Raw genomic sequence first — 13,480 nt, forward strand, 5'->3', positions numbered from 1 at the left:
TTGACAAGACGCTGCACCTCCCGCGAATTCCAACCAATCAGCGCAAACCAAGAGCCCCACGTGTAGCAGATGTTGCTAATGAGTGGTGCATTATGGCCTGACTTGAGGTCAAAACCAAATGACGTCTATTCCGGCTTTCACTTGAAGGAAAACTAGAACGATCTAGAGGTGGTTCGAACCTCGCAACACAACCACGGCAGAATTACGGAATTATAGCTGACGGCTCTCGGAGCAACTCTTTCCTTATGCCGAGCTCACTTCTTGTCGAAATGGACCGCTCCACAAACGGGCAAATAGACGCAGATCAGAGAGCTCTGCAAATCGCCCTCGAGCTCTCCATGCTCGGTCTGACGAATGACGACGATCAAACTTCGAACGCGTTTGACGATATTCGCAATAAGAAAAGTATGAACATGACGGAGTGCGTTCCTGTACCCAGTTCTGAGCATGTAGCCGAAATAGTTGGAAGGCAGGGTAAGTTTTGGAGTCGTTGGCGAGTATGTAATCAAATTAGCTAGCTGACTTGTGGAAACCGCGTGTATTTGACGTGTTTTTGTGTTTGGTTCCATTTTCAGGTTGCAAAATCAAGGCTTTGCGAGCGAAGACGAACACTTACATCAAAACACCTGTGCGTGGTGAGGATCCTGTTTTCGTAGTAACGGGGAGAAAAGAGGATGTAGCTCTTGCAAAACGAGAAATCATTTCAGCTGCAGAACACTTCTCTCAAATTCGAGCTCAACGAAAAAATAACAGCCTGAATTCACTTGCACCTGGGCCACCAAGCCCTACAACTCCAGGACAAACTACTATCCACGTTCGCGTACCTTATAGAGTTGTTGGTCTTGTTGTGGGCCCAAAAGGAGCCACAATTAAGCGAATCCAGCAGCAAACGAACACCTACATCGTTACGCCATCCAGGGACAAGGAACCTGTGTTTGAAGTCACTGGCATGCCTGACAACGTCGAAAGTGCGCGAAAAGAAATCGACAACCATATTACTATGCGTACCGGTGGTAGAATGGATACAACCGACGATGTTTTCATCGGTGATGGATTGCAAGGCTCATTTAACGACTTTGCTCCAAGCTCTATATATTCCAGCGTGTCGTCGAGCTTCTCTGCATTTAGAGAAAGCAGCAGCTCGCTGGGATTACCTCAACGTACAAGCTCAGATTCATTCTATGGCTACCCCAGCAGCAAGAGTTCCAGTATTAACGATGGCGGCTTTAATCCGATCAACAGTCCATTTTCTGCGAACGGTTTCTTTTTCAACGATCTGCCCTCGCCGACAGATCGCGAAGTTGGATCAGAAGGGAGCTCCACCGGCTCAGGATTTGATCCTGCACCCGCACCACCATCGCCGTCTATTTGGGGGAACGTGCCGTCTACTCGATCCATGAACGAGCAAGCACCGTTTACTCGTAGTTCCAGTTTAAATAGCCAAGCTTTAAACTCGGCGATCGGCCGACCTGCAAGTCCACATAGTACTGCGAGACGGATGAAGAGCGATCCACTGACGGGAAACTTTTCTCCACTGTCGGCGTTCACTCCTTTTACCACCCAAGTTACTGCATCCAGTGTATCATCGATTCCAGCCACTAGCTCTAATGGAACGATCAGCACAAGTGAAACAAACGTGGTGAGTACGATTGGTTTTAGCGCTACCGAAGAAGCAAATAACAACAACACAAGTCCGCTCAATAAAGATATGAAAAAGAAAGATTGCGTCATTTGTTGTGAGAGTGAAGTTGTGGCGGCGCTCGTTCCTTGTGGCCATAACTTATTTTGCATGGAGTGCGCAAACCGCATCAAAGATGAGAATAATTCGTGTCCTGTTTGCCAAAAGAATATCGACCAAGTCCTTCGTATATTTTCGTAGGAACTGAACTCGTATGAGCCGCAATATGATCATACTTTACGACGAAGTTCAGTGAATTTAAACAACGAATTGAAATGTCATGTAATGCTATAAACATTTTGAAGTAATCTATGGAGTGTATTTGAATTAATTCAGAGAGAATTTGTCTCTATGTATATTTAGTTGAAATTTTTTCAAGAATGCTTTTATTCTATACTTTTGTTAAGTGATAACGTTATGTAAAGCTAGATTTTTTGCTAATTTAAGATTAGTACAAATAAGAAAGACTAAGTTATGTAAAGATACCACATTGCTGGGTTAAAATTATCTAAAGAAATAAAAACACGCTTGGTCGTGTTTGGAGCCAACTCACTTTGAATCTTATATCAAAAATTAGTTTCTAAGTTTATAATCCGTCAGAACAAAATTATCGGAAATCAGTAAATGAAAGTACATGCTATATATGAAACATTAAAACGGGTTAGATTCCTCTACCCAGCACAAACGCATAGGTATATTTATGGGAACTATTTTATGTCATATCGATAACTTTTTTGATACAGCCTTCTAAGGAATTCTATGCTCTAAAATTATATGATATTTGTATAAATAGTCATAATTTCTATATAATATTGTGTTGCACCATAGTTCTATTTACTATTTTAATATTGCTAAGAGAAGTCGACCAAGATTATAGTTCTTCTGTATATTTAGCTGCAAATGCTCACAGAAAATCTTGGTTAAGAATTGAGAGTTTAAAGTATTTTTATTTTATGGCACTCTACATAATACTATATGGAATTATACAGAGAATAAAGTGTAAATTTTATTTTTTGCTATTAAAATTGAGTCTATAATCCGTTTTCTTGGATAAAGTGAGCTCATAGAAGTCCACAAAATTGAGAGATGTGGCAGTAAGTGTGATTGGGAAGCCTTACAATCAATGGATATTTTTTATCGTCTACGTCATTTGCTGGTAGGCTCCTGAAAGAGATTTTTGCATCGTCACGTAGTTGTATTAGAATTGTTTTAATAAAAATGGAATGAGAAGTTTTAGTAGAGCAATTCTGTCATTGATTGCGTTGACATACCTTGGCATTTTATACAAATAAACAAGCCATTGTGAGACAAAAAAGGTTACTTATAAATCTCTATAAAAGCGTCAGGAAGTTTTGTTGTGCATGAAGTACTTTGCAAGATTCAGCAACGAATACGCGTGAAATATGTGTTCCTTGACATACATAAATTTAGAGTTTTGTTTATCATATATCGCCTTCCACCCTTTCGTATTTAAATTTTAATGACCTCAGTAAACACACGGAACGTGTCTTTGAAATGCTGGAAGCCATTAAGTGCTCGAATGCTCAGATTCACCTTGTGAGTTTTTCCTTTCATGCTACACAAACTCACTAATGTTGACAGAGAACATGTTTCCCCGCCTCGCTCATAAGATGCAGAAAGCGCTCCTTGGAACACCTGATTCCAATCAAAAGTGTTGCCACCTAGTTTGCAAGAGCAGAGCGGCAGGAGCAATTTCCACAATGTTCAGTTCAGCAGTCTTACAATGATGTCGTGCGTGAAATTAACACCAAACAACAATACTTTAGGAAGTGATTTCCGATTTTCGCATTTTAACCTTAGACAAAGTTTTTATTTCGTTTCCTCTTTTAAGTCTTGAAAAGATTCTTGAGAAGCAGAGTAAATGTTTTATGTGAGTTGTGTTCATCCTAAGGCCCAAGCTTTACACCGCTTCTTTGCAAACAAAAGGATTCGAAGTGGCGCCAATTATATTGACGTCACATGGGGCTCCCGATTATCATATCAACACCTCATTGGCTGTTGATGACATTAATTATTTACTGTTTACGCTGTTTTGAATGTATCAGCTGTTTTGCATAAATTGTCCCTCTGGCACAACCGTATTTTCTCAGTGTTGTTTTGGCAAACTGTCAATTCTATTGTGTGAAGGTCCGCTTAGCAAGACCTAATTAAGAATCCCTTGCAAATGGAACGAAACAGCTGTATCGGCGTCCTAGGGCTGAAGTTTCTCGGAAGATATTCCTCAAAAGCTGTTTTGGCTGATACCTCTTGTGCAAGAGCTTGCAACAAATATTCCTCTAACCTGGGAAATGATGACAAAACAGTGCAATCGATCGACGCAATGAAAATGATTTCGCAGTGTAAATCTTACTCGTTTGTATGGATGGATTAACAATTTATACCTTCAAAAGCGAATACCTGCACGTTTAGAGCTATTTGCATAATAATTCCCGAATTAACCGGTGTCGTCTAGCTAAGCATTGACTGAGGTTTTGTGCTATTATAGGTAGGTCTGGGAAGTTAGTAAAGTAATTAATCTCTTTTTCCGCCGACAGTCCTTCAACCGTACATACCAGTATCAACCCACGCAAAATTGTAATTCACGACAACTCGGAGCTAAGATACAACAATGCACAATAAATTGTGATCTTTCATCTACATTCGGTCAAGTCATTTCAATAGGACTTAGTTGTTATTGTTTCTTTACAAAAGGTTCCTTCTAGAAAGTCTTAAATGCAGTTCAGTGTTTTAAAATCAATCAATATTCGAGTGGGCTAAATATTTTGCCCTTTCCCCTAGCAACTCTCGGGATTTTCCGTGTAAACAGTCCTTAAGGGTTACGACTTGAACCTTGTACATATTTCCGTTTAAGCTGCTAGTTCCTTACAATATTTGTTTACTTTTCTGTTGCTGAGATTTCAACCGATGTTCCGCCTAAATAAGCAAACACCACTTGCCCTTTCTTTGAAAGCAACTATAGGAATCCGTTGATTGCATTTATTTACATTTGGACCATGGATTGTTCTGCCCACAAGATTAATTAGCCGGCGGTACGTTTTGTAGTCCTTAAGTCTTTTTTAGACATTGAAAAGTGACTTAAACATCAAAAGGAAAATGGAGGACCTTGAAAGCAAATTCTTCTGGGATTACATCAAAGTATTTATGACGCATTGACACTGAAGCTTCAATACTTCATTGTATTATTTTTCAGTAGACCTCTTTACACCAAGAAACAATAAAAAAATGTGAAAGAACAAACTCTGATGAAATATCGTTAAGCTTATTTTCAGTGAACGTGACTTATATACTCCCCCAATTGACGGAAAATAAATTGCGTATTTGATTGCCTGGCGTTACATTCATTACTTTTTGGGTGTGACAATGATTTAAATTGATTTTATTTGTGGTTGAAACAGTGAGAGAAATCGCATTAAGGGCGCCATCAAGATTGTATTTTTCTGTTATATGCACGCAAGTAGAATTTCGATTAAAAGCACATGACTTATGTTATTTACAGTTGAGCTTTTCGTTGTCGGCGAGTTCTTTATTTGCATGTAGAAGTTAACCACGGGCAAAACGACTGTTCCTTCAAAAGTCTAAATAAGTCCTAATATTAAAAAAAAATGAAGGGGTGGTTTCCCCTGGAGAGAAACCGTAAGAAATTTGTTTAAACAATACAGTTAGCTCATAGAAATACATATTGGGTTGACTTTTAAAATAGGAGGAAATAATACACGCCAGCAAAATAAAGCTATCATAGTGGCGGAGTGGTTGTCTGAGTCTTCGCTGTAGGCAGACGGCTTCTTTCCGAGCAGGAAGGAAGTTGGACATGTGTGCATCGCACAGTTCATCCTAGCATTAAAAAGCAAAGAACGAATCTGTCCGGGCTGATTTTTGTTTGTTTCGTAGGGTTTTATCATCAGGTATCCTCTAACAAACAGATATGTGTAAAAACTCTTTTTCCTTGGCCATCGTAGCTTTAGAAGAAACAAAACACAAACCGCGGTGATAAACATGGAACCAAAACGCATGTTAAACAAAGTTAATTTCCTTGACGTTTCGTATGTACAACATACATCTTCAGAAGTGACCGTTAACTAGATTACAATCGAAATTTAAACGCGAACAAAAAGATAAAGACTGATATCTAATAATATGTAACAAGACTAATAGTAACAAACAGATGAGTCTGCGGTAGAGAAAAAAAAAAAATTACCATAATAATAATAACAATACAAAATGCTAGTAAAGAAAAAGTTTTCCACTGCCAACGTTTCCATTCAAGGCTGGCTTTAAATCACGAATTAACAATGTTTCCTTAATTTTACAATGTATATCTGACCTACCAGTTGCTAAGATATCAAAATTGTCCCATTTAATATTATGATCCGTGGAAGTAACGTGATCCGCAATGGCTGAGGTGACCGCTTTTAGCAAGGGCCTTAAAATGTTCAGTTTTTCTATCGTGTAGTCGACGCTACATATTTAGAAAGCTAACATTCTATTCGCTGATGCTTCACTTTACCCCTTTTATTGATATCACGAGTGCTGCTTGGTTTCAGAGAACTCCATTTAATGTGTGTTACATGTAATTACAAACAGATAGAACCAGTAATTTTTAAAAAATTGTTCTGAACATTGCCAAGTTGTGAGTTTAGAATGGCTTAAGTTCAGCCGATGTTGTACAGTGTTGTTGGATATGAAAGACCATGGTTTGTGTCCCGACTAGACATTAGACGGCTCCGAGTTCCTGGAGCCAAGAGCCAAGAGAGGTGAAAGGGACGAGAGTTAACACCCTTTGATGGAACAAGTATTTTCCAGCAAACGGTAAAAATCTCCCAGGAAGTCCGAAAACCCATCTTTCCTAGGCTGAAATAACAACCCTGCAACGTGATCACTTGAGCAGAGCGCCCTAATTCTAAGGCACAATAAACATGAGACTGGGTCTAGGTTTATAGTAGAGGAAATTGTTCCGGATTCGTGAAGAATCCGTGTAGAACGTTTTAGTCCTGGTTGGGAGAAGGGGGGGGGAGGTACTCCCATATATGTGCTATATAGGTATGTGCGGCCCCAAAGGGTATGGTCTTTCAACCGTTTTGGTCATAAATAGGGTATCGATTTAGGCCATTTTGGTCATTTTTGCACTCTAGTCTTGAATTGGGTATGTTTCGTAGAAGAAGCTACTTTTTCATCATTATCGATGAGACCATCAACAAAAGCCTTTCATAACTTATGTTTAGGGCAACTGTGCCAGCCGCAAAGGTCATAAATAGGGTATCAAAAATCGCAGATTTTGGTTATCAATAGGGTAAGGGTTTTGGGAAGTGGGCCGCACACCCCAACCCAACTTTTCTAGGAGTACCCCCGGGGTTTTCATTACCGGATTGATTTTGCTATTTACACACAAGTGAACAAATCTGAAATAAAACAACCCCGGTTTGGTCGTGTCTCCCCAGGGATTTTGAATCCGCAATTTAAAGTGGAAACTTTGAATCCAAAAACGTTTGCCAAAGTCCGAAGAATTTTGTCGTGTAAACAGTTTTCTTTCGAATGTTTGAGATCGACCTAACCAATAATGAACATTTGTAATGAAAACAGTGTTTATCACTGCTTTTGCACTTTGTCTGCCTACATTTTCATTACAATTAATTCGAAGAAACAAATTTTTCATTGACAATTTTGGAAACCAGGTTAAGCGTTTTCGCTCAACCGTTGCTCAACTGATTGTGGCGTGTTAGGATCCTGATGACCTTTGTTTTCCTTCACCGTGCATTGCGAGAACTTTGTAGTCAATCACAATTAAAACATGTTTTACCGCCCAAGTTGTTGTCGCCATGTCATAAAAGAATTGGTTCATGTTTTAGCTGTGCGTATACCGAGTTATGGATGCACTTTCGAGAGCACTCAAGAACCTAGAGTTACTCTCCGCTGTCGCCTGGAACAACTCTTACACTTCTTTCGTGCTCTCCAGACTTCCCGCGTGCATCCATAACTCGATACACGCACGCTAAGCATGAACCAATTCTTAAATACCATGCTCTGCAAATATGGTAAGCGTACGCGTGATTTCTTGAAGCGTTTTTATTATTATTTTAGTTTAGTTTGCTATATTATCGGGGCGTTTTTCATAAAACAATTATTCCACTCGCGCCGTTTTGTTGGATACGAGATGGTTATAGCCAACTCATATCCGACGCGCGCTCGTGGAATAATTGTTAAATATACATGATGGCTAAGCCAATAAAAACTCTTGAACTGCTTCATCCAATGATCCAGTTTTAAATAACAGGTGTTATCGAACAATTCCCTTTTTCTACATGCCGCAAGCACTCTGTTGGCGGCTCAGTATCCACTAGTTCCTTGACGTAGTAAATGTTTTCGTTGTACTTTTTATTTTACTTAAACACTCTTAACAATAATCGCATTAAGAGTGGTGAAGGGGTCACCATACCGTAAATTAGTAAAAAAAAAAAAAAGCTATACCAGGCCAAGGGCGGATACCGGTACCAATTCTAAAATGAGTCTTTTAAATACCCTAAAAGATGGCGGGATAACCTCCACCGGATCTGAGGCCCGTTTCTCAAAAGCCCTGGAGACCTTTCGGGCCCGTAAAACCATTTTTAGTTAATTTGTATCGTAAAACACGGAGGTGTATACGCCTGAAACTTCTTGCATAAAGGGAACCTCTGCTCATACTATGAATGTGTGAATAAACCATTCCTGTAATCACAAGATATGAGATTTTGCTATGGCTTTCCGGGTGGGGAAACTTTTCGGGAGCTTCGAGAAACGGGCCCCTGTTGTCACTAACGGTGAATCTACATTAATAAGTATCAGAAATCCGTTGTGGGCTTCTATAAGTGTCTATTCCTTTGAAATGACGTAACGACTACGTTTACAGTACAGCCAACACAACTAACATATCTTATTGTACCTGAACACTATTTTGTTTCTGTGTAAAAAAAAAAATATATTATCTGCGTTACTAATGAGCGACAACACAAATGAATGTTTGAGAGAATTCGAAAAAGCAGAGGAAACTCTGCACCTAAGGCTGGCTGTGACCTTCAGAACAGGCGGATTTGCGGGGCAGGGCGCAAACGAAGAACGCTTGTAGTCACACCATCGTTTATGACCAACCCCTTGAAATGATTGGCATGAAAGATTGAGCGAGAACCAATAAAAAACGATTCAATTTATTGACGCCAAAATGTTTCAAGTAACCTCAATACACGTGAACATTTGTTGACTTGCAAGCCGAGCTCCATGACAGGTTTGAAGTAACTGTTATTTCAAAAGTCCTCGACTTCAGATACAGCTTTCAACTGGTTACATTAATGATATTGAGAGCTTGAATTATCATTCTTTTTCAAAATACGCATCACTTCGCACTTATCAGTATCATCACATTTAGAGTTATATTTCAATTGAAATTCATGGCTCCAAGATTCCATACGAGTAAGATCTTTCTGTAGTTCTTCCATATCATCCTTACTATCCGTCAGTAAGCTGGGGTGCTTACCATTTAGCAAAAAATTCCGGAAATTTCGGTTGAAAGACAAATGGAACAGTAATTTTCTGGAAAATCCATTCGGAAATTGTAGACTACAGTGGAACCTCGATTTAACGAACCTCTATTTAACGAGGTCTTCGATATAACGAACGATATTCTACGTCCCGGCCAAAGTAAAATGTATGGAATAGAACCTCGATATAACGAACCTCGATATAACGAACCTCGATATAACGCATTCTTCGATATAACGAACATAATCCGGAAGCCCAAACGTAAATCTACCTCGATATAACGAATTACAATGTCAACACGCGACAGAAGATAAAAGCTGAACAGATCAACAGTCAACAAAGCCTTGTAATCCTTATGGAAAGGAGACAGCAAACTTTCAGTCAACGGCTTATTATATGTCACAGACATTGGCACTATAGTATTTCGACATAATTAACCTCTGCTCTATCTTCTTTGAAATCCGGAAATGTTGGGTAGTGCAACATAACAACACTAAAGCCCGTTTCCTTGATTACATAGACAATTTTCTGTATAACCGCTATGCTGCAACATTTTTAAATCCCTTCTCAGAAAGTGTCGTTCTTTTGTAAACAAAAGCTGCGTTTCTTCTCAAAAGTGAAAATAATTGATACTGAAAGCCACCATGCTTATTAAATTGCATCTCAAAACGCGGCACTTCCGGGTGACGAAAATTGAATTGAATTGTGTGACAGAAGTCGCCTGTGTTACAAATCAATCATTAACTATGACCTCGATATAACGAAGATTTTGGTCGTTTCCCCTCAAATTCGTTATATCGAGGTTTTCGATATAACAAACCGTTGATTTAAGGTCATTCCTCACGTTTGCATTGCGCATCCTTACTGCGCATAATTTATGGCGTCATTAGCGCGCGCTCGTGCACGCGCATATCGAAAACATGACGGATTTGCCTTGATATTGAGTTCTGTCAGTTGAAAAAATGGCTCTAGTTCACCAACGAGCACGGGCACCCCAATTTTTTTTCCAGTCATTGTAATCAACTAATCATAAGCTTTGCGTGAGAAAAGACTGATCTAATTTCTATTGCTGAAAATTGAATAAATAAGAAAAATAGCAGATACACTGTGGTCTTTTCTATTTTGCAGGCGGTAACCACGTAAAGAAATTTGGTTCAAATTTTTAATCAAGGATTTAGCTTTCTGTCTGAATCATACTTAAAATGTTTGTGTCCGACACAATGTATTGACTGTAGGTTAATGCGTGTTCTTATGAGTCTGGGTTCACAAAGATTTTACAATTGCTGAGAATGCGTTCTTATAATAAGTATTAAATAATGCCAAAATGGGGCATTTTCAATGTCTCACTGCTCCTTAAAGAGCATGGGCACCCCCCTTTTTTATTTCAAAATTGAAGATATCATATGACAAATATTCAGTGGACAAAGTTTGAACAAAAATCTATTGTCACTTTTATTTCAGAGGAATTACCTTAACGAACAAATTTGGCCGGTCCCCAGCGACTTCGTTAAATCGAGGTTCCACTGTACCTCCAGAGGTAGTCCTCTTTTTCCGTTCGGAACGGAACGGCGGAAATTTCCTTACCACTTGGTAAATGTTCCAGTTTCCAGTCTCATCAGCCGAAAACAATTACGAGAAATCGAATTGCAAATGGTGAGCGTCATCTCGTTCGGTTGGTTTGCTGATTTTGGGAAAACCCTTACCCTTTATTCGACGGTCATCCCAACCGGTTCATTCTGACAAATGGTAAGCGCCCCTATACGCCTTCATATCATCTGCTTAACAAATCGATGTCAGTTTTTTATGCGTCTGTCCTCTTATTGATGATAAATTGCGTCCTAACATTGTCGAAGTGGCTGTGGAACCACGAGCCGCAGGCGAGTGGTTCCGCAGTAAACTTTGACAATGTTATGACGAAATTTATCATCATTAAGAGGACAGACGCATAAAAAAGCTGACGTCAAATTGTTTTATTACCATAACAAGACCTCAAAATGGTCAAATGCCGGGAATACATGAGGGCAAAAGACACCGTAAACTTGCCGTAAATAAAGATAAGTGAATTTTATTGAAAATAACGCGAACATTGTCAATAGTTTTCTCGCTTTTTGATTCGCTACTTAAAAAAGTCCATAAAATCTCATTGGTTAAAAAGTTGACAGTTCAGACAGCTGAAAGTTGAACTTGAAAGCTTGCATAAATTAAAATTTAATCCGTCTGTACTCTTATTGACGATAAAAATGAGCCAATCAGCGCGCAAGAAATTAGACAGTTATTGTAAAAAAAGAGTTTTGTGTATGACGAAATATTTCCTGAGATATCCTTAATATAATGAGAAATAGAATGGGTCCCAACGCCGTTCCCTGGGGTACACCGGACAAAACGGAAGTCCATGTCGAGTAGTGTTCTCGCGGAACGACTCGCTGGTATCGATTGGTTAGGAAGCACCTAAGCCAAGACAAGAGTGCAGGGTCCTCGGATACCTTATGCTTGAATCTTGGTAAAAAGGCGTTCATGTGGCACCGCGTGAGTCAAAAGATTTTGAAAGGTCTGAAAAAAATTACATCAGTTGTCAAACCTTTGTTTCTCTCACCGGCCCAATCATGAAACGAAGATCATTGTAATAGCTGCGACAGACAAGATTTCCCTTTCAGGAAGCCAAATTGCCCTGGAATGAAGATCTCGTTAGATATGCAGAACTGAACAAGATGCTGTCTAACTACTATTATTTCACACACTTTGCACCCTACGGAAGTTAGTGAGACAGAACGGTACATGCAGTTCTCGCGAAGTGATGGAGCCAGAGCTAAGTGATGGAGACAGAGTACCAGCGCATTTCTTTAAATTACTTAAGTTTTCAATTGATCATATACTTAATTATTGCAAGGAGATAAACTAGAAAGGGTAACCTCTTTTATCTCCTTTTCACTTTTTCTTTGAAATTGCGAATAAACAATTATTACCATTACCATTATCATTACTATTATTATCATCATCATTATCATAACATCTACATGGTGCCAGAACAGCTCAAACAAATTGATGCAAGACACATAACTTTGACGACACAGAACGACTTTCTGAGATTCCCAAAGTAAAGCTAAAGCAGTTTCTGTCGACGCCGGACAAAGCTAAATATGATACTTGGTAACAAGCCACATAACTTTTACAACACAGTCTTAATCTAACAACCGGGCCCAGCATCACAATATAGAATGCAAGTAATCAACATGACTTGGTCCTTGCAGAACGAATAACTAAAGAGATAAACTATATCCTAAAATACAAATGAGGCAAAACTAACTGAATGTAAAGTACATGGCAAATTACGGAGGTGTCAAACTCTACAAAACGACAGATAATAGCTGCAACCGACCGTCCAAAAATTTGCACAGTCTTCCTGGTATCACAGCAACATAACGTGACCTTCAGAAACAAGTGAGGAGCAAATTAGAAGGTCGAAAACACTGAAATTCAAAAGAGAATGGCAGATGTAGAAATGTCACTAGCCGTAGCCGGTTTCCGGGAAGCCCAGCCTCGTGGGCTTGTCACCCCAATCTACGTTGTTCTCACGTCTGATGTCACGTGGCTTAAAGCAATGGTTGGAAGAGTATAAACAATGGTGTGACTACGGGCGGTTTTTTTTTGACTCGCGCTTCGCGCTCTTGTATCGCGTTTTGCGCTCTGCCCCGCGAACCCACCTGTTTTGCAAGCTAACGGGTTGACTAAAAGTCTGCTCGCCCGAACTGAAAGTTCAAAGATTCATCTTCATTGAAGCTAACCGTTACCACCGCCAGAAAACATCCGGCCGTCATTATTGAGTAATATCCCACATAGAACCCAAGTTCTCTTATTGGCTACGCAATCTATTCTGTTCCAGCAAAATGGCGGTCACTTCTTTGAGTAGGTTTACACTAAAACAATTAGATTATTCGCTCTGAAGTTCTACGTGCAATATCATAGAAATTTCGAGCTCATAATTCAGTTGTTAAGTACAAAAGTCATTCAGACATTAGGTGTACAAAATAGCGGTCATGCAGGCGATATCATTTAATCCAAGCAGGTGAAGGTATAGTTTACATGAAGGTATCGGTTAGAAACCGTAGAAAGGTTGTCATCAAAAATAGTTGTCATTAATCAAATGACTTCTTCTGGCTCGCAAATTCAGTGAACGGTATTGAAATCAATCAGTCGAAAGCTTTTTTCTGGCAACAGAGGTATGTATCATATTTTCATTCATTAACTTCCAGCAATTCAGTATCAGTTCCACAGATC

General features: G+C 39.4%; 1 protein-coding gene across 1 annotated transcript; it reads left to right on the forward strand.

The window, feature by feature from the left end:
- Positions 1-2,914, forward strand: LOC145503439 (RNA-binding protein MEX3B-like). Its single transcript, XM_081482903.1, has 2 exons — positions 1-474; positions 576-2,914. Exons 1-2 carry the CDS (start codon positions 246-248, stop codon positions 1,877-1,879), a joined length of 1,533 nt encoding a protein of 510 aa, XP_081339029.1. The 5' UTR covers positions 1-245; the 3' UTR covers positions 1,880-2,914.
- Positions 2,915-13,480: the final 10,566 nt, after the last annotated feature.

This window comes from Orbicella franksi, chromosome 1 (assembly GCF_964199315.1).
Source record: "Orbicella franksi chromosome 1, jaOrbFran1.1, whole genome shotgun sequence".
Lineage (NCBI taxonomy): Eukaryota > Metazoa > Cnidaria > Anthozoa > Scleractinia > Merulinidae > Orbicella > Orbicella franksi.